Source organism: Rhamphochromis longiceps, linkage group LG6, assembly GCF_057381845.1.
Source record: "Rhamphochromis longiceps isolate RC_006_pf linkage group LG6, R_longiceps_female_GT1.1, whole genome shotgun sequence".
Classification (NCBI taxonomy): Eukaryota; Metazoa; Chordata; class Actinopteri; order Cichliformes; family Cichlidae; genus Rhamphochromis; species Rhamphochromis longiceps.
In genome coordinates, this window is record NC_140562.1 from 38,906,766 (window position 1) to 38,927,000 (window position 20,235).

At 41.8% G+C, this 20,235-nt stretch overlaps 2 protein-coding genes across 14 annotated transcripts in view; both read left to right on the top strand.

The window, feature by feature from the left end:
* The window catches only part of rgs12b (regulator of G protein signaling 12b), a 51,441-nt gene extending 42,061 nt beyond the window's left edge, over positions 1–9,380 (top strand). For 3 of the 9 annotated variants that reach the window (XM_085410676.1, XM_085410677.1, XM_085410678.1), the window contains exons 14-19: positions 26–99; positions 205–331; positions 415–511; positions 617–687; positions 2,312–2,483; positions 2,833–3,558. In XM_085410676.1, coding sequence (XP_085266802.1) covers positions 26–99; positions 205–331; positions 415–511; positions 617–687; positions 2,312–2,483; positions 2,833–3,443 — 1,152 coding nt within the window. In that variant the 3' untranslated portion in view covers positions 3,444–3,558. Of the gene's footprint in view, positions 1–25; positions 100–204; positions 332–414; positions 512–616; positions 688–2,311; positions 2,484–2,832; positions 3,559–8,922 lie in introns of those variants that run through there. The other 6 variants (XM_085410684.1, XM_085410680.1, XM_085410679.1 and 3 more) reach the window with 6 other exon arrangements.
* A 3,641-nt stretch (positions 9,381–13,021) lies between these two features.
* The window catches only part of LOC146668689 (protein Dok-7-like), a 30,323-nt gene continuing 23,109 nt past the window's right edge, over positions 13,022–20,235 (top strand). For all 5 annotated transcript variants that reach the window (XM_085410685.1, XM_085410687.1, XM_085410688.1 and 2 more), the window contains exons 1-5: positions 13,022–13,123; positions 13,235–13,280; positions 14,078–14,160; positions 14,815–14,965; positions 16,642–16,842. In XM_085410685.1, coding sequence (XP_085266811.1) covers positions 13,070–13,123; positions 13,235–13,280; positions 14,078–14,160; positions 14,815–14,965; positions 16,642–16,842 — 535 coding nt within the window. In that variant the 5' untranslated portion in view covers positions 13,022–13,069. The remainder of the gene's footprint in view (positions 13,124–13,234; positions 13,281–14,077; positions 14,161–14,814; positions 14,966–16,641; positions 16,843–20,235) is intronic.

Genomic DNA, 20,235 nt, shown 5'->3' on the forward strand with positions numbered 1-20,235 from the left:
ATGTGCTTATTTTTCTGTTTCTCAGCCACTTGTTTTGGACCAAGACTGTATGACTCTGTGCTCTCGGGACCTCAGACTAGAAAAGCGCACCCTGTTCAGGTACAGTACAAAAACAGTTCCACATTGGCGCATTCTGACTTTAAAAGCTTGGTTTACATTAAAGTTGCTATTTCAGAATGGTAACTCTGTATTCCTTTAATCTAGACTGGACTTGGTTCCCATCAACCGATCAGTGGGTCTGAAAGCGAAGCCTACGAAGCCGGTGACTGAAGTCCTGAGACCTGTTGTGGCCAAATATGGCCTGCACCTTTCTGACTTGGTGGCACGCATTGTAAGTCACTCCTCCTCAGACTGCAGAAAGGCATGTAGGTAATGATATCAAACTCTTATTGAATTTGTGTCTGTGTGATGCAGAGTGGAGAGTCCGAGCCTTTAGATTTAGGTCTTCCTATTTCCAACCTGGACGGCCTTCGAGTGGTATTAGATGTAGCAGAACATTCTCCTGGAAAAGGTGAGGAACACATACACACACACACTCTCCTGTAAATACCAAATGTGAAAACTGTCTCATTTCTTATTCCTTTTGCATGTGTATCTGTACGCCGGTGTTGTTCAGCAGACAAACAGAAAGTAGCTCCCTCTAAGAGTCACCTCCCGGCTTCTACAAGCAGAAACCAATCAACAACAGTAAGATCTCCTACAGCTTCTTATTTCCAATTTCTTGCTCTGGAATGTTCCATAACCCACCGAATGTCTCCACTGCCTGGTTGATGATATCACGCTACTAAGTGTCTCTGTTGCTGTCTTCAATCACCCATGTCTGTTTGCAATGTGGTACAAATGTGCAGGTGTATTATGTGGCTGTGTCTGTGTCTATGTGGACTGTTGTTGTGGGGCAGATAACCTCGTCACACTGTCAGGGTTCCTAATGTTCCATTACTGTGGTCTGCCTGTGGCCGAATGCATCATCAACTTTTCTCTCTGGTTTCTGGTTCTCTTTTTTTCCATAACAAACCCACCCGCTGGGCAATGTGAGCTCGTGTTCATAGAGCTTTTGCCGGGTATCGGAACCTCAAAAACTCACTCTGGGCACTTGAAGGGTTGTAGTTCGTGGTGGCAGTAGAACTTTAACTTGCTGTCTGGGTTTCTTGAAGCTAGTGGGGTTTGATGACCAGCTGAAGTGGTCATTCATCGCCTTCCTTATTGATTCTTCAATCTTTAGTAGTGCAGCTTTAAGTAGTTGATAGTTGGTCCCTCTTGTGTTGTGGTGTATGCTACTGTTAGCCTACACGTTGATGATGCTTAGTGCACACAATGGACATTATGGCTGTCTGAATGGAACATCTCAGCTGTCTTTGATCAACTGCATATGTCTGAAGTTTTTCCAGTACCTGTCATTGATTCTTTATCGCAAAACAGCCGATGATTTGATCCCATTTAATTGTTTTTCAAACACCCCAAATCAGTGAAACTCGTGTCAATCACTGCCCATTAAATTGTTTTTACAAGGAACCAGAACTCTAAAAATATTAAGCAAAAAAAGATTTTTAACACAAATTCGAGGGTAGCTCGTTGTAAAGCGCTGCACTACTTGCAGTTCTTCTGCTACTTTTAGATCTCTCCCTAGAAGTTCCCTTCTGACCCCTTGCAAGTGCCTGCTGACAGTATCACCATGGAGCTCGGACAAAAATGGAAATCAAAACTCAACTTCTGTGTCAAACAACCATGTCAGGTAATGCCAGACTCTGGCTCCGACCCACAGACCATCGAGTATTTTCCAGACCCGCAGTAACCCTGAAGAATTCGGTCAGAAGCACAAAAAGGAGCATGCTCCTCATTGTGTCACATCCAGTAGTTTATGGTGTATAAATTGTGTCCCCCAGGGTCAGGCCATCCATGCTCTGCTGCAATATCCTGAGGTGTTAAAAGGAGAACTTTGGATGGAAAAACCTAAAATGTGGTGCCTGTCAGCTTTGTTCTCTATTCTAGACAAACATGTCAAATCCTGACAAAATCCAGTGCACGTTGGAGAAAGCCAGATGCGAGTACTCAGAAGGGAAATTTTTAGGAGTGATTTAAATCTACCAGAAGTGCTGGAAGTGTTGCAGCACTTTACACAGAGACAACTCGGATTTTTGCTTTTTATAGCCAGAGTTTTGAAACCTTTTGATCACACATCTTATTTACAACTTGTCACCCTCCTCACCATCAGTAGTACTGGTCCCCACTTGTTGTCATTACTGTTTCCCATACTTCCACAATGATTCATCAGGGCTCTAATGCCCTGCTCCGCTCTCCTTGTGGCTCCCAGGGGGAGGACAGGCCTTCAGGGAAAGCCGGTTCAGCCCATCCCCAAGGGGAAAACGGCAGGGCTGGGCCCAGCCTTGACACAAGCAGCCAGCCCTTGCCCAACCACTCTCTCTCTCTCCATAAGGCTCCGGAGAAAAGAAAGCAGAAAAAGATTAATATAGACGAAGCTGAAGGTAAAGACTGAACAACCTCCCTCTATCTCTCTCCTTTGTTTCTGTAGCTGTGTGGCTGTGATTACATTAACCCTTTTGCCTGTCTGCGATATTACAGAAGCACCAAATGCTTTCAAAGCTAACTATATGTAGCACAGTCACCTCTGCTTATACTGAATGTAGCTTTGACCTGTCTAATTGATTAACACACAATGCTGCATGTTTACTGAATGAAAATGAAAGTGTTTACTGTATTTTTTAAAGATGTTACATGGGTTATAAATTTGTGTAAATGAAAACACTTGTACACACTTTCACGTATTTGTGTGTGTATGCGCGCTGTGCTCTGTGTGTGCGTGTGTTCCTGCAGAGTTCTTCGACCTCATATCCAAAGCTCAGAGCAACCGAGCAGACGACCAGCGAGGCCTGCTAAACAAAAACGACCTGCAGCTCCCAGACTTTCTGCGCCTGTCACCAGTGGCAACAAACCAGACTCCACCTGCTCCCCACAACCTTGAACCAAGTTGCTCCACCCCTAATTCTCATCACTCCAACAACGGCAGCTTCCCTCGGAGCGGTCACCGGGGCAATAAGGCAAATGGAGGCGACAGGGGAGGAGGAGTAGGCGGCACCCACTTGCTTAATGCAAGCCATCAGTCCCAGAGCTTGGACTCTGGAATGGGCACTGAGAGTGGAAGAGGGGAGAGAAGCAGACCACCTCCTCTATTTCCTGGCACAGTCTCCCCCATCCATCCAAGTCAGGGAGCCCAGCGAGGTCTCCTCCAGGACTCTGGCAGGGGAGAATCAGTCCAGATGCTGGAGGAGGACACTCTTTCCGATCTGACTCTAGTGGGCGAGGGGGACATTAACAGCCCCAGCCTCAACTACGTCACTCCCTCTTCCCTTCCCAGCAAACCCCACCCCCGTCCCAAATCACAAGCACAGGATGGTCGGCCTAGCTCAGGTACACCCCCAGTGTGAACTCTTTAAACTTTAAAGTTTCACCTCCTTTTTTTTTCTTTCCACCTGACTGTAAGCGGAACTGGAGTCCTGCCGGAGTCAGTATGAACTTGACCGCTGTTTGTCTGTTGTTGAACAGTCCAAAATGCATCTAGAGCTCCTCCTCCCATTTAACCAAATAATCCAGTGACTTTCAGTTATAAAGATCACTTTCTACAATTTATTACACATCACAGCATTTTCGCTCAGATCTGTGTAAAAATGCACACAACTAATATAAACAAAATATAGCATAGATCAACAATTAGTTCATTTAGTCAAAGTAAATACGTTGACTTGATTAAGTGCTGTGTGTGCTACATCCCTACTTTGCGTCCAGCAATCCACTGTGAGTCAACAACAGATCTAAGATAAAATATGTCAGGCACACAAAGTGAGGAAGAACGGATGCATTAAGCTTGAACAGAACTTCTCCCTAGAACTTTGTCTGCATGGTGTGCATCTGTGTGAACTTTTGAGCAGACTTGCTGTGGATTTCTTTCTGGAGACAAAAACTTGAGGGCAGGTTGAGGATGAAATGGTTATAGCCGGTGCCAGACTTCATCCTCTAGCCCCTCAATGTACAGATTCTAACAATGCACTTTAGCCAATTATAAACAAGACTCTCCACATTTTTAAAAAAAAATAATTTTACTCTCACTTCTTCTCTTTAACTTTTCAAGCAGCCACTGTGACTGCCATCTTTCCAGAAAACAGTTCATATCTATTAAGAGTCAGTAAGTGTTCCACATTCAGATCCAGCTGCAGCACATTTCAGATTTACAAGTGAGCCATGTGATATTTGAACTTATTACAAGCTTTTGAGCATGCAGCAGGCTTGATCTCATTATGGGTAGAGTATGCAGAAGTAACATTTACTCAGACTCTCTTTAAAGCACAGCAACTTCTGGGTTTCCACACCTATTCTCTCACCTCAGGCATTTCTCACAGAAAATAAAAACAGGACGCGAGTGCTCGTGCATCCAGTCTTGCATTCTGACCAAACGATCCAGAAGCTTCTGTGGTAGAACAATTCACTCTTCTTCTTCGTCATTTCATGTTCCGTCAACAGATCGATAAGCTGTCGCTTCTGTGCAGAGGCTGTGGTAGAAAGTAGAATTGTACAAATGAGTCAAAACCGTAAAAACTGCCGAAGGTTTTAATATGGCTTCTGTATCATCGAGAGTATATCACTTCATCTCTCCTCCTCTTCAAAATTACCTTCTATCAGTTAAAAGTATTAATTTGTATATAGTCTACTTTGTGAAGCCACCATATTGCTGTAGTCATTGTTGAATTGCAATACTGTTTCTTCAGTTGTGTCACAATAAGAATCAATTCTCCTCTGTTCTGTTCAGCGAACTGTACTGTCTGTAAATAGATCAAATAAATGTTTTAGAGGTTAAACTCTGTGTTGAACTCTTACGTGAGCGACCTCCTTTCTTTTCTCAGAGTTTCAATAATATCCGATTTGTTGGATGTATTTCGAGTGTGCGCCTCTGAGGTTTTCCAGCTAGAAGGCACAAAAATTGGGACAGTGTTAAAAAAAAAATCCCGGAAGAGGGAATTTTTGGGAATGCCATCAAAATAGTGTTATAACTCAAGCAACCTTTTGAGTTTGTTTAAATCTGACATGAGAACTAATATGTGACGTAAAGGCTTTATTTTCACAGTTAAGAAACATTTAATGATAGCATATTTTAATTTTGTAATTAGTCTTTTACTAGTGTTTTATATAGTTGAATTAATAGTTTAACTTTAGTGAAAGATCTGAGCACTTCTTCCACGCCCAGGAAAAAAGTTCTGTTTGTATTTCAGGTCATTAGACTTAAAGTTTTTGAATTCATGAAATCGCTGACAGCTACTCTATTCAAATTCTTTTCTATTACAGCTAAGAAAATACAACAGATCCTTTAGTTGACCTCTGTCTACTTCGCTCCATCTGTATAATTTCTCTCCTATCGTACTTGATATTCCTCTCCTCTCTCTGTTGCCGTGTGTGTGTGTGTGTGTGTGTGTGTGTGTGTGTGTGTGTGTGTGTGTGTGTGTGTGTGTGTGTGTGTGTAAAAGGACAGGGCTTTTGTTTTGGGGTACAAAGGATTTTTGGAGGACTGGGTTATTAGCTATGCATGGGTTCCCCTCTGCTCAATGCCTTGTTAAGCAAGCTTTATCATGCTGGGCTATTTGGTAGTCACCAAACAAAACCAGGTCCTGTTTCTTCCTCGTACACACACACACACACACACACACACACACACACACACACACACACATACACCGATGCTCATTTTACACACTTCACACATGCATGCGCTTACTTAGAAAGATCGTCTATATCTGTGCATCTCTCACATCACATGAGGATCTTATTCTGTCGTGGTTATCGTTAGAATAATTCTTCATTGTTGTTCGCTGTGTTTGCGTTTCCTCCGGGGTTAACATGTGACGACAGCAGAGACTGATTTTTATTTTTTTTTTATTTATTTATTTATTTATTTATTTATTTATTTATTTATTTTTGGCCTGTCCCGTTTGGCTCTTTTGCCATCAGAATTGTTGTCTAAAGGCAAAGAAAGATGCCCAACGGATTTACTTTACCAAACTGACCATCCCAGCCTTGCCGTAATGGTCCATTTGATTCACCTTTTATTGTTTATTTTATTTTCACTTACTGAATACGGGACAGACTTGACTGGGGGAAAGAAGGGGAGAAAGAAAGAGGGAAAGAGAAACAGCTGAGAAGAGGGACGGGGGAGAAGGGCAAAAGACAAAAACCAACAGAACGGGCAAAAAAAAATGCATATATCAATCACCTGGATCACCTGCTGAGAAAGAAAAAAGAAAGCAAGCAGAAGAGAACAAGAGTAATAGAATAAACAACATCACAATGATATATGGGAATATGACAGTAAATACTAAATGTTAAACATTATTGTGCAGCACATAAGATCAACAGAACACAGTGTGCTTTGAGGTAGGAGCCAAAAAGGGTGTAGTTTGTGGGTGTGATCACCCGTGTGTACACCTGTGAGCATGGACGCGCTTGTTTTTTGTTTTTTTTAAAAGGTTCCTTCATGTAATAATCTGCTAGAGGGTGTGGGGGGGCCACAGCCCCGTCCTCCAGGGCGTGAAGCAGGTGTGGAGGAGATCAAAACTCCAGACATCCAGAGGCCCCCAGAACACAAGAGACCAAGGAAGACCAACAGAGGGGCAGCGGCGCCACTGTCCCGGAAAGAGCTGAGGAGAGTCCCAGATGAGGGCTCACTCAGCAGCCGCGGAGCAGAAGCCAGGGGGAGTTGCAGTGACGCGCCCGTGAGCTCCGCCGGCAGCCAGCTGCGCCTGAGTGACCGAGCCCCAGGCCGAGAGGCCGGGGGCACCCCACCTCCGAAGTGACCCGAGCGAGCCCCAGGCTCCAGGCCCCGATAAGCGGCCGCCAAGGAGTGAGCCGGTGTGTACCTGGACGCCCATCCCCGGACACAAAGAACCACCAACGCACCGATGTCTGAGGGGGTCCGCCACTGGCAGGGGAAGTGGTGGTAGGGGGAGATAGGCCTCCAAACCTTGGAGGGCCTGAGATGTCCCCAGAGAGGTGGCGCCTGACACCCAACCTGACATATAGACACAGACATACAGGCACACACAGACTGATTTTTATTTAACCGGTCATGATCATTTAGAAAAACATGTCTATATTGAAACAGAGAGATGAACTGCAATTGCCTGTTTCACTTTATGCCCACTCTAAATCAAGTTACCGTCCAAGTGAGACGTATGAGGCAGAGGAGTTCTGGTTTTCTAAAGTAGTTACCAGAGGCCTCTGCTGATAGAGTAGACATTGATAAAAGGGATAAAAACAAGCATCTGTGTCTGTGAACATGGGGATAATCTAGTTCTCTGAGCAAACCAATCTGTGGGTGTAATTCTTGTTTTCATAGCACAGGACCTGGTGAGTCCTCTTTTGTCACGCTAACTGGGAAATGTTTGGTTACAGAAGCTGGTATATGAATAATGGGTTTAAATTCAATGGCTCATGCTGGGTCCATGTCCATATGCTAAAAATATTTGCTCCTCATTGTGCTTCTCAAATGAATATAATCATCTTAAACATACTGATATCTAGGCCTGAATTTAAAAGCATCTTAAGGAACACGCTGAAGGACACACGGACATTTTTCTCAGAGTCCCAGTAGTGTTTTTGTTCTATATTATGTTGCAAAACCTTCATTTTATGTTGTTTTTGTTGCATTTGTTGAGTTTGTATGGCTGCTACCTTGGTCAGGTCTCCCCTGTAAGGGAAACTGGATCTCAGTGGGATTTTCAGTTTAAATAAAAGTAAATAAATCTAGACTGGCAGCGAGATGAAGAGAGAAAAACAAGTAAACCCCCTTTTTTTTAAATAGAGCTGGGACAACAAGGACTCCGCTATATTAATGCAGGTCTTGGTCCTAGTTACAGAGCTCCCGAGTCCTAAAGTGTTTCATGTATTTGCTTTATTACGGTATTAATAAGTAATTCAGTGGAATATTCAAAACAGCCCACAATCAATCAAGGCCTTTCACACAGGTATTTTCAGTCACTCTCACTGATTAGACTCTATTCAGGTTTAATTCAGCCAGCGCTCTTGAGAATTATACATCACAGCTGCATATAGGAGTAAAATGGCAAAGGTGCAGTTTCTCCCTAACAAGTACAGAGAAGCTGACAGCAGAGGGAGTGGGCTGTCACATGAATCACATGGGACTGAGAACGGGTCTAATCAGGCAATAAGTGAAATCAGCTGTGTCGGCAAACTCTTGAGTACAACGTGAAAAAAGTTTCTTCGGCTGATGTTTGAAGCTTGATCAAATGCTTCAAGTAATTTAACTTAAAAAAAGTCAAGGGGTGGTGTGGAGTTGCAAAGAGATGAACTACTGGACCACTGCAGCCTGCTTTTCTTGTAAAATGAATCCTGAAAGACTCAAAAGCAAGTTTTTAAACTTCCCATGCTTGTCTTTAGATATTCTTTTTTTGCTAACTGGTGCTAAACACAAAGTTCGACTCATCAAATTCAACTCAACCTTTAACAAATGAGAACGTGTGTCCCTCCTTCTTGTGGCCAGTAGATGGCAGCAGCCCGCATTAAAGTCGGGGTCTTTACACTCGCACAGATGCACACAGAGTATTTGCCATCTAACCATCTTTCCCATGATGTCATAGCCAACAGCCAGCATGGGAATATCTGTCACATTCACTTTGTTTCCTATTGCCTCCCAGCTCTCTCTATCTCTCTCGCCTTCTCTCTGCTGCACACTCTTTTCAAGAAATTCATGGCATTTTGAGTTTCCTCTGAGTGTTTCCTGCATGTGGGGTGTTTGCAGTGGCATTGAGTGCTTGGCCATTTCTCCTCCATCTCTCCCTCTATCCATTTGTCTTTTAAAAGCAGCCTCTTCCTCCTCAGGTAAAGACAGACATAGGGGAAGAGGAAGGGAAAGAGGTGGAGGGGATTTTAAAATGCCCAACAGAAGGACAACTTCCAACCCACCCATCGCTCCATCACCTCCTCTTCCACCTCCACCGAGACCACCTCTTCGTTCACGCCGCAAATCCAAATCGCCTTCCTCTCGTTCTAACCACATAACTCCAAAACGAGCCTTGGATTTGGACAAAATTGAGCACAGCTGTGACGCAGAAGACGCCAGGCCAACCTGCAGAGGGTCCCTTGACCTGCGAGGCCATCATGGTTCAGAGCTAGACAGGAAATGGGAAGGTGTGGCTTTAGAGCTGCGGTGCCGAGGCAGCAGGATGAGGTCAGCAGTGTACCAGACTTCAGAGCTGCCCTCCATGTACAAAGCCAAGAGACAGGTGGAGCACAGTGAGGGCAAAGGGCAGATCGACCGGAGCAAACTGAAAGCAACTTTTGTTTAAGGAGCCCAGCGTTTGGCTGGTTCACAGACTGTCTGGGCTGCGGTCATTGTCCGTGACTCACACCATGCGGATGTTCTCTACAGCAGCTGAAATATTGTCTCAGTTTGAAAGTGGAGGCTAAGGGCCCAGTGTCAACAACTGTGCAGCTGCTCTCAGACCTCCCTACTGAGGGCTGCTATTAGTGGATGGCAGCCTGAGATTAATCAAAGCTGTGTCCCAATTCCATACTGTGTGCTCATACACAGCATTTACAGCACAGCGGTGGCTATATGCTCACACTGCCGATGTACTAAAGCACAAATACTTATTTCACACTTTTTTCCCACATATCAAATGCCAATATTTTTTCCACTGGCAGCTTTTGGTTGTGGTTTGATTACAAGTATTCACATAAAGCTTTTGATCGTTTTAATGACAATGCATTGTAGAATATAAAGAAGTTGCAATTTAAAATTATTGCTGACTCATTAATATATGATTATCTCTGTGTGCAGTACAAAAAAGTATGAATCCTTAACAGCTACATGGGCTGAACATTGATACTAATGTCACCCTACAGGCTCTAGATGACACTTACTAATGGCAGTGGTCATAATTTAGCTATTATGCCAAACAGACTGTGTTTAAAAGATGGATTTAGCTTCTGCGTCTAAAAAGAGAAACCAGTGCAGATGTGTCTTACATTTGCATTCTTTCTAACGGCCAGCAGGGGGATGCAAAAGAAGCCCAGTTGTATATAATGTATGTAACAGAAAATGATCCTATAGCTCGCTGAATTTATGGCCTCAAACACTTTTTTTGATTTGATTCATAAACCCATATTTTATTCACAGTAGAAGATAAAAATATATCAATATTTATTTATATTTATAGTCAGAAAATATTAGCTCATTTTGAATTTGATGAAAAGAGCACTGATACTTTACAGACCTGAGTTTCTTACAATTGTACTTTTTCTCAGTTTAATGATTTAATGCTCTGCTGTGGAAAAAAAATGATTTAGGAGATTTGCAGATCATTGTATTCTGTTTTTATTTACATTTTACACAGTTAGTTACACAATAACTTGAAATTGGGGTTCCAAATAGAGATAAATAGAGAATTAAGGCAGAGTGTCCTCCAGGCTACCTCATGATATGAACTGCAGTGTCCTTGCCTCTTAGTCAGAACCACTTGCTCACTGCATCTCCTAAAAAAATAAAAATAAATAAAAACTGATGGCACAGGTCCAAATACAAATGGAAGTTAACAAACCATTGTGAGCCTCTATAGTGGCTACATCCATTTACTGTGTTGCCACATAATATTTTGCTAGCTAAACTTTGGTTTGATAAAGAGCTGAAAAACGGCTTTCTTTTTTATAATCAGGATTTTGGGATCTTTCCAACAGGACAGATGAATAACAAGATAATAAACAAACAAAAAATCAACAATAGACAAAAAATCTTCTTTTAAACATTAGTATGATAATTTCACAATCGTATGTACAAAAATAAGACATAAATGATAAAGCTGAGCAATGAATCAGTTCCAACAACAATAGTTATTCAAGCGTCAGAAATATGCTGTTTCGTAAAGTTTAAAAGTCGACCTTCTAAAGTGAAAGTTTGGCTAATGTGATGATTTCCTGATTTCTTTGATGCTATCTAAAGAAAACTCATGATAGGGCTGAAGGGCGGCACATGTTGAAATGTATTCTGATTTTTAGTCCCCAGTGAGTCACAGTCTGCAAACATTTCAGACTACATTTCCTACAATGCAGCTTTAGATAACATCATCCAATTATTTATTCAGACTTCACCAAGCTCCTCTAGAGCTCCAGAGAAAAAAAAACTTTACAGATGACAAACTAACCACGGTGAGTGATCGTGTTCATGTGTATAATTTAAAAAATAAATAAATTGGGTGCCATTAAAAAAAATAAAAAAAGAGAAAACCCTAACATCACAAAAAGCTCTCAGAGAGAACAAGTCTCCACCAAGGCAGTTATAAAGGGAATAGTATTGTGTTTTATATATATTACTTTAGTTTTTTATTCTTTTTAAACACTCTTTAAGAAATGTACAGTACAGTAAAAATAATGCATTTTGGGGTGAACATGAGAGAAATGCACATGTGTAATATGTAAATGGGGTCAGGTGTTAAATGTGCTAAATTTAGATGCATACTAAAATATACCCAGTATAATTTCCTAAATGCTGCTGATACAAACAAAGGCAGTACAACACTGAGAATAGTGATAAAGATAAAAGATAAAAGTTTGACCTCTTCTTTGAGGTCCAAAGTAACATGAGATTTAGTAACATCAGTAACATGAGACTATATTATTCCTTTTACTCAGTTTTCAATACAATCAGTGGCAGTAATAAACACAGTTTATAGTTTGTTTAAAAAAATATTATTATTAATTCTTTGACCTTTAAATCAGTCTTTTGATACCAAAGGAGAGGTTAGAGGTCAAATTTGACATACTGTAAAAAGGTACTTTTGGTAAGCCACAATATGATGACAATACACACCTGTAAGAATCTTAGCTTCTGAGTTATAAAACTTTTTGCCAATTTTTCGACCAATCAGTAAGTTGACCTTGGTGGATGTAAGCCAAACTGTAACGAAGTATTAACATGACCCCACTTCAGAGTTCATTCAAAACTTTTCGAGCTATAGTGTTTACAGACAGATGATGACAGGCACGGATGCAGGCAAACTACCAAAAAACTAAACACAACAACAACAACAACAACAACAACAACACGGCCTCCTCGGAGGAGGCAATTAGGATGCCTAAGGATAAATAAATGTAAGTTGTTGTTCTGGCACCAGCAGTGTGGTTCACCTGTTGTTAGCCGGGCAAATAGCATCATTGATCCTCAGAGGTCAATAGCAGTGGAAGAAGACTGAATACCAGACAGAGCATGCTGCTCTAAGAAAAGAGTGAACCCCGTAAAACCTGCAGTTTGTAAAGTGAAACATGCTGAAATTAACGGCAACAATTTTCCACATTTAGCTCAAAACCTTACAAAAACATGTTCTTAACATTTAAAATTGTGTTTTAAATATGAAAAGTTACAAATATTATATTGTCGATATATATTATATGTCGTTAAAAAATGACTTGAAAAAACATGTTTTTGTAAGGTTTTGAGCTAAATATGGAAAATGTTGCTGTTAATTTCAGCATGTTTCACTTAACAAACGGCGCCCCATAGACACCCCCACCCCCCACAAACACCTTTATTCCAGGAATAATGGCGCTATAATAATTAATTTAGAGTATTTTGTTTTCAGATTTGAAACTATTTGAGCATTTAATGTCTTTTAATTGGCATTATTCTCCAGAAAGCCTTATGGATTAATTTTGGATTTTCTCAGTTAGGGTTTAGGCTCTACAGATTAGCGTCGAGGCAACACTAATCCCTGTCTGATACCGGACTGAGGGAGAGTTAAGTGAAAGGTGCGCAGACTGTGCTTTTAATCGAATGAACTCCACTGTAAACAATACTTGATGCAGAGGAACAACTGGACTAACAGAGGGCGACGACGGAGGAGGCCGTGTCTCTCACTGCCTCGGTGGTCTGATGGCGCAGGAGGCAGGGTGCAGTCTGCCGGCGGGGGCCCGGACTCCAAAGGCTATTTTGAAAAGTGAGCCCCTGTACGCACGCACACACACACGCACACTCAGCTGCTCGAAACCATGACAGAAGATGACGGACACAGTTGTCGCGGAGGGACAAGTCAAGTTTAGAGATGGAAAAAAGGTTAATTCCACATATTTGCGTCTCATTTTTCACTTTAAATGTGCTCCCATGCCTCTAGGCCAAATACAGGAATCTCCTTTGTGATTTACTTCTTTCCAAACTTCTTCACAGTGGAAGACTCGGTGGGTCGTTCTTCGGAAGCCCTCTCCGGTCGCAGGTTCGTGTCTTTTTTGGCTTCACTTAATTCCCACCCAGATTTTAACATTTCCACGGTGACACTACGATCTGTTGATTGATTCGTGTAACGATGCACTAAACTCTTTGATTTTCCTCCACTTAAACTGATACCAACTTGTCAGTTGGTCTCTTGGCTGTGCGCCACTGAGCGCGTAACGCAACGTATCCGCGTAAACACGTGCGGACATTGTGCAATGCATCAGGTCAATCGATCGAGTGAAGGTATTTTCTGTAATTGATCAGAAAAAAATTGAGTCTGGATATTAAATCCTGGAGGGGGACTTTTGGTGCCAGTTCGAATTAGGGTTAATAATTTGAAAACCTCCCAGTCAAAATCATAAACTGTCACAGTGCATTGTCTTCTCTGTAGCTTGCCATGACTGGGGGCGCATGTCTTGAAATCTAAACAGAGATTAATTTGAGATGCTGTGGAGACAGACATAGATCCTCTGAGCATACAAAAACATATGGCCCAGTGCGCTGCTGCTCTGTCCCTGGAAGAAAAAAATGGCAAGAGTGGTGGGAATAATGGGCAACTCTGCTCTGTACCCTGTGACTGTGCTTGTGTGTGTCAAAACCTGTGTGAGCTTGTGGCTCGCTTTCATTATAAGCTGGATCAATTCATTGTTTTAGGGTTTGTTATGACAGCTGTGCCATAGTAGACAGCAGGCATGCAGCAGGGATTACAACAAGTGACACTTGTATTATTCTGCTATTAAACACGAAATGTACTTTTGACTCTGTCGGCCTGTAATGTTTTTCTCCGCACGTGGTCAGACTGCCTGTCCTTGCTGGTGTATAAGAAGAAAGGGAAGGAGAAGGGCAGCGGCCACAAGGAGAGGCTGAATGTAACACTGGAGGTAAGTTAAGCAGCAGAACAAAGCCTGGCTGTCTCTGATCTCAAGTGCAGGTGCTCTGTACTGGTAGCAGCTCTTTAGTAGTTCTCCTTCACATAAATAAGTCTTTCTAAGCTACAGCTTTTAGGAGACTGCTGTCTCTTCTAGGTACTATAATGTAAATGCCACATGGATAGATAAGGGTAAAGTGGGTTTTGGAGTAAGCTGCTCAAATAGTCAAAAGGGAACTAAAGATGAATAGGGGCACTTTCTGAAAATACCCAATAGGGATGACTCATACTTATTTATCCTCTATATATTAAAAAATAAAAGCAACTTCAAAGTGCACATCATCAGTATCTGAATGAACTCTTTTGTAGAAACAATGTGATCTCATCAGTAAACTGACACCAAATGAACCGGAGGTTTACACACGCTCTTGTAAAATAAACAAGCTGTTTTCTCTGAATCGAGATCTCACTCGTTGATATTACAAATCTTTTTGAGCTTTGGTGTCATGTCACCAAAAAGCTAGAAAAGTATTACACCTGATGTCAGAATTTCATCTATCTGACCTGAGTTACTCCAGACTAGATCTGTTCCATCTCCATTCAATTTCTAAGGAGCATATCAGTAGTAAAACGCAAACTCTACCTTTGGTTTACTCTGCTTCTTCAGGGGATCTGTGGCGTGGAGCCAGGGCTCGGATACGATGGCGTGTCCTACACCCTCTCCATCCTTTGCTTGGCACACATGCTGGTCCTTGGGTTCAACAACCGGGACACCCTGCTGGCCTGGGATGCCCGCATCCGCTACAGCTTGGGAGAAGGTCAGTGGTTTGGCCTTGTGTAGGTGTAGCATTCTCTAAGTAGAATAGTAGCTCTAGTAGTTGTAGTTATTGTCTCATGACTGCTCATAAGAGTATTTTCCTTGATCTCTGTTGATCTGACCAGAAGCTTACTTTTAATAAAAAATGTGTGGAGAGGCAGAAATTTCAGCAGATTCTACAGACTTAATTGACTTATTGTCATTATTCACTGTTCAAATACTCCTTTTTAAAAATTTAGAGCATTGTATTCTTACTTATCTACTGAATTGAATTGAATTTCTCACACTGCAAACAGTAAACTTTGAAAGTGATCCTCTGTGTGTAAACTTGTGTAAATACATCCCAATTTCCTCATTATAAGGGATATTGAAAAGTAAAGCAATGATAGAAATATATCACCGGTACAGTTTAAAAGGAAAACAAAAACTATTCCAGCCGAACATTTCAAACAGCCATAAATACGAGTGTTTAATCTATTATTTAAAACTCTCAGTTATATCTCAGTAGTTGGCCTAAAATCGTCCCGCTGAGAACTTTCAGAAACACTCTGATCCTGTTCAATGTTTCTCCTAAACTAGTCTTATTAACCATCACCAATATTAATAACTTATTGAAGCTCGGGTCTAATTTTGAACAGCCATGCTGTGAGATGAACTGATATTTCTTTTGAGCAGCACCAGCTGGTCCTATCACTGCTTATATTTCTAAACATTTCTCTGACCATGCAATTCATCCTCCTCCTCCTAAAATATCACCTTCAGGATATTTACAAATGTCCATCTTGTTCCTTAATGTTATTATCCACAAGCATTCTGATCCTCCACCACTACGTAGAAGTCACACAGTGTTATCTACCTTTGAAATCCACAAATGGCCGGTTCTTGATTTGCCTTTTAGGTTGTAATGTCACAGAGCATTATTTTTTTTGCCAGTCTAAGTATTAAGATTAAATCTTAGAAATATTTTGGGTTAACATCACTCAATAAAACTGAGCACTTTTGTTTTCTGGAAACTATCTCCCCTCAATTTACACTGCTGTTTAAGCTGCCAGTTTTTTAAAATTATTATTTTTATTATTTTGCTTTTGCCTGTAAAGCTCCCTTCTGTTTCACATTATTTCATCATTGGAGTATTTAGCTCCTCTCAAAGCCTCAAAGCCTGCTTGTTGCTCTAGCTCTTCGCTCAGGGCGACAAAGTGAGCTTGATCTATTACGTCTTTACATAATGTTTCTTTGAAAGTGTTTTTTTATAGATTTTTAGATGATTTATTTCGTGCTTAGTCACCTACACGGTGAAGGATAATTCCTATCATTTACTTGGCTCTTTCACTCCCATGCTTGTACTCTGTATGTGGCACTGTGCAGTACATGGCTTTGAGAGGGAGAGGCAGTCCTTGGCACCGCACTGGGGCCATCTGCACAAACTGGGCAATGACAAATTGCAGCCTGCCAGGCTTAAAAAACTGCTCAATCATTATTGCCACAGTCATCAGTTACGTGGTGCATATGTGTTTATGCACGTGTGTGTTTTTATGCTCCACCTCATTTGTTACGTGATGGATGTGCTGCACGATCAGTGGCACTTTAGTTGTCTGCAGCCTAAGTGATTCGAAGCCATCATGATTGCATGGCCATGAAACGCTCTTTTCAAATGTCTGTCTTTCTTCTCCCTGCCAGTCCACAGGTTTAGCGTCAACGTTGAACCAGGTACCAAACTGGAAAGCGGTCCTGCGTCACTCCACCTGTGCAACAACTTGCTGGTCCTCACCAGAGGCCTCCCTCCCGTCATCGTTGGCCACTGGAAGTTGTCGGCGTTACGTCGCTACGGTGCTGTGCCAAATGGCTTCGTGTTCGAGGGAGGGACTCGGTGTGGATATTGTAAGTATCTGGTGGACTGAGAAGCTTTAATTTATTTAGCCCTACAGCCTGCACCCAGAAATGAAACACTCTGACATTACCAAGTGAAAAATCATCACTCGCAGTGCCGTACTACATCACGTCCTTTGATGTTATTATTTGTTATGTTTTAGTGGATGATGTCAGATCAGAGATTACAAAACTTCAATGCGATCTCAGTCCCTCAGAATCAAAGACCTTTATATGTTCAGTCAGGTGAAATCTGACATTGTCGACATATAGACATGAAAGGGCTTGTACGTTGACAAAACAGGCCCACATTTATAAAGTGTTCTGGAGCTTTTGATCATGTTACATGACCTTCCTCAGCAGATGAAACTTCCCCTTTTGTCATGAAATTACAGATGTTTTTCTTCTTTTTCTCCATTCTTGACGTATTAGCCTAAGCTGAAAAGTTCATTTTGGAAACTGTAGTTGAGAAAACAGTTTCACTGTTCATTCAGTTGCTGTTGCGCTCATTGCTTTCAATCATATTCTATTGCAGTAATTTAAAGCTCCAAAAGAACTACTAAATGAACTGACAGTCCATTTAATATGTTTTTTAAAAATTTTTAAATATAAAATCATACAAGGTGTGAGCTCGAATGACCACAGAGAAAACTGTGCCTGGTTAATCACAGATTGTGCTCGTCCTCTAGAGACAACCCGAGTATATTCACGGAAATTCAAGGTCTCACTCACTCAAGTGGAAATTGCACACTGAAGGACGCAACAGAAGAAAGTCACCGCCCGTGAGAATTCATTCAGCCACCAAAGACAGATGTTCATCTTAACAATACTTGAAGCTCAACTTTAAAATCTAACCAACCGTTCTTTAGTTAATTCTTTGGTCCAGAAACAGTTGATAGAGTGCACAATCACAGCAGCAGTTCCACTTTTAAAAAGGTCTTTACTTAGGTTAACATAACCTCCTTTAAAGTTTGCTTCAGTGCTCACGGGTTAATAGAGCTGTCACACTAACGCTAACACACCTTTGCAAAAACGTGATTTATTACAAGTGTTTATAGCGTAACTATATCCACTTTCTATGTATGAACCCTCCACACTGCCCACCTGCCCACCAAATAATGGCATGTATGTGTGTGTTTGTGTTGTTGCCAGGGTTTAGATATCCTCTGAATGTCCAGCTCATGTGGGCATGAATGTAAAGAATGACTGGCAGCTTTATGTTTTTAGGTGGGATGTGTGTGTGTGTGTGTGTGTGTGTGTGTGTGTGTGTGTGTGTGTGTGTGTGTGTGTGAATTAGAGAGGGAGGGGCCAGATACATGGACAAAGGTGATAATGGAACCTGTTTGAAGTTTTCAAGTTGCTGTCACCCAGGTATCTGGAAATACAAGATTAAATTTTTCATTTAGTTAGAACTCTTTGTCCTTGTATGCTGCTTTGCGATTGTCTGTGTTTTTGAGTGTGTGTGTGTGTGTACAAGAATAACCACAAGGTCTGGTTTCAGTGTTCTGATGAGCAACATCTATAAATACCAGTCACTCCCCTGTAGTGGACACTCAGCCAGTCACAAATTCCCTGGTGGCTGCATGTCCAATCATAGTTTTCCCCTTCATCTGATCTGCATATTACCCAGCAGTCACAGGGGCAGTAGGAAGAGACTCTCTTGGCATAGCACGAGAAGCAGAAAGATGTGAGAGTCGAGTAGGCAACTGACATTCCTTGCATGAGTGCAAGGTAAAGCGGAGTGTTAGTTTACATTTTCACATGTTTATTTGTAGTTGGTGAGTACATGTGACACGTCCACACCGAGCAGTAGTTTTGTGGAGTGCAGGCTTTCAACATTTCGCATCTAACTCTACCAGACACCTCGCCAGAGCTAATCTATAGAGGCTATAATGAAAACTGACATTTTTTTTGCAAAATGAACATCATATTTTTGGGCCATGCCTTGTTCTCTGTAGATCCTCTTGTAAATGCTCTCATGAAACTGGAAACAATGCTTTCTAAATAAGCCAGAAGAGCCACACTTTAACGTCAACGAAGGAAGAGTGGTACAGTGGTTAGCATTCTCATATCTAGTGTCAGTGTCACTGCTGGTAGCATGAGGCGACACCTACAGATGTTGCACAGGCAATCCAGCTCCTCCAGGATGGCACATCAATACGTGCTACTGCCAGAAGGTTTGTCTCCCAACACAGTCTCAAGAGCATGGAGGAGATTTTAGGAGAGAGGCTGGAGATCTGTCAGAATACTAAAAAAAAAGACCTTCAGTGGCCCTCTGGTGTGAATGTCTCTGACAAAACCATCCAGGACCAAACTTCGCCTGTCGCCTGAGGGCCCGACATCCTCTATGGACCCTGCACCTACTGGCTAGCACTACTGGAACTGGCAGGTCTACCACTGGGACCCTGTGCTTTTCACATATTAGGTTCTCCCTGTGAACACATGACAGGCCTGAAAAGGTCTGGAGAAGCCATGGAGAATGTTATGCTGCTTATAACATTTTGTTGGTCACAGACCTCTACAGGCTAGAGAATGGCACACTGACTGCCAGGTATCAGGATGTGGTCCTTGGACTTACTGACAGAGCATACAGTGCTGCATCATGATCCACAACAGGGCCCGGCCTCTTGTGTCAAGAGTGCAACTTTTCCTGGATGTTGAAGAAATGAATACCATTAGTCCCTGGCCCACACCTGCCTGAACTAAATCCATTTGAACACCTCTGGGAAATTATGTTTTCATTGTTGCCAGGCATGCATACAAGCATGTGGGGGGCATACAAACCAGGCAAAATGGCCTAGCCTGCTGAATCTTTTTTCACTTTGAATTCAGCACTCTGCAGGCCGACAAATTTAATATCCATCAAATGACGTGGTATTTTTTCGTTCCTAACACATTACCCAGTCCATATCAGTATAAGTATCCAGCATGATATTTTTCCCAGTTGAGATCTAAAGTGTTTTCAAACTGTTCCCTGAATTTTGCTTAAGTTGTGTGTTTTCTGCTGCAAATATTGTGCGATTCCTTTACCACTCTATGCTTGGGGATACTTGGTAATAAAATATGAGTGTATTTAGCTCTACTCGAGTTATCAGTCTCATTAAATCTGTTCAGTAAGCAGAGGAAATTATACTGTTTATCACTCCGCTTTTAATCATGGACAATCTTATGATCTCTATTCATCATTGGAGAAATCACAGCGCTCTTTCACAGACCAGCAATTTTGTGTGGTCCTCTTTGTAAATTTTAAAGGTTCCCAGAAGATTATTATAACATCATCAGTGCAAAGATGTGCAAATGCATTGGAATAATTATGCTAAATGAGACTAACAGTTCTGTGGCCCTTTTTTGCTACAGAAAGCTGGTAGAACTGCTCTTGCTCTTGTCAAGTCCTGCAGTACTTTC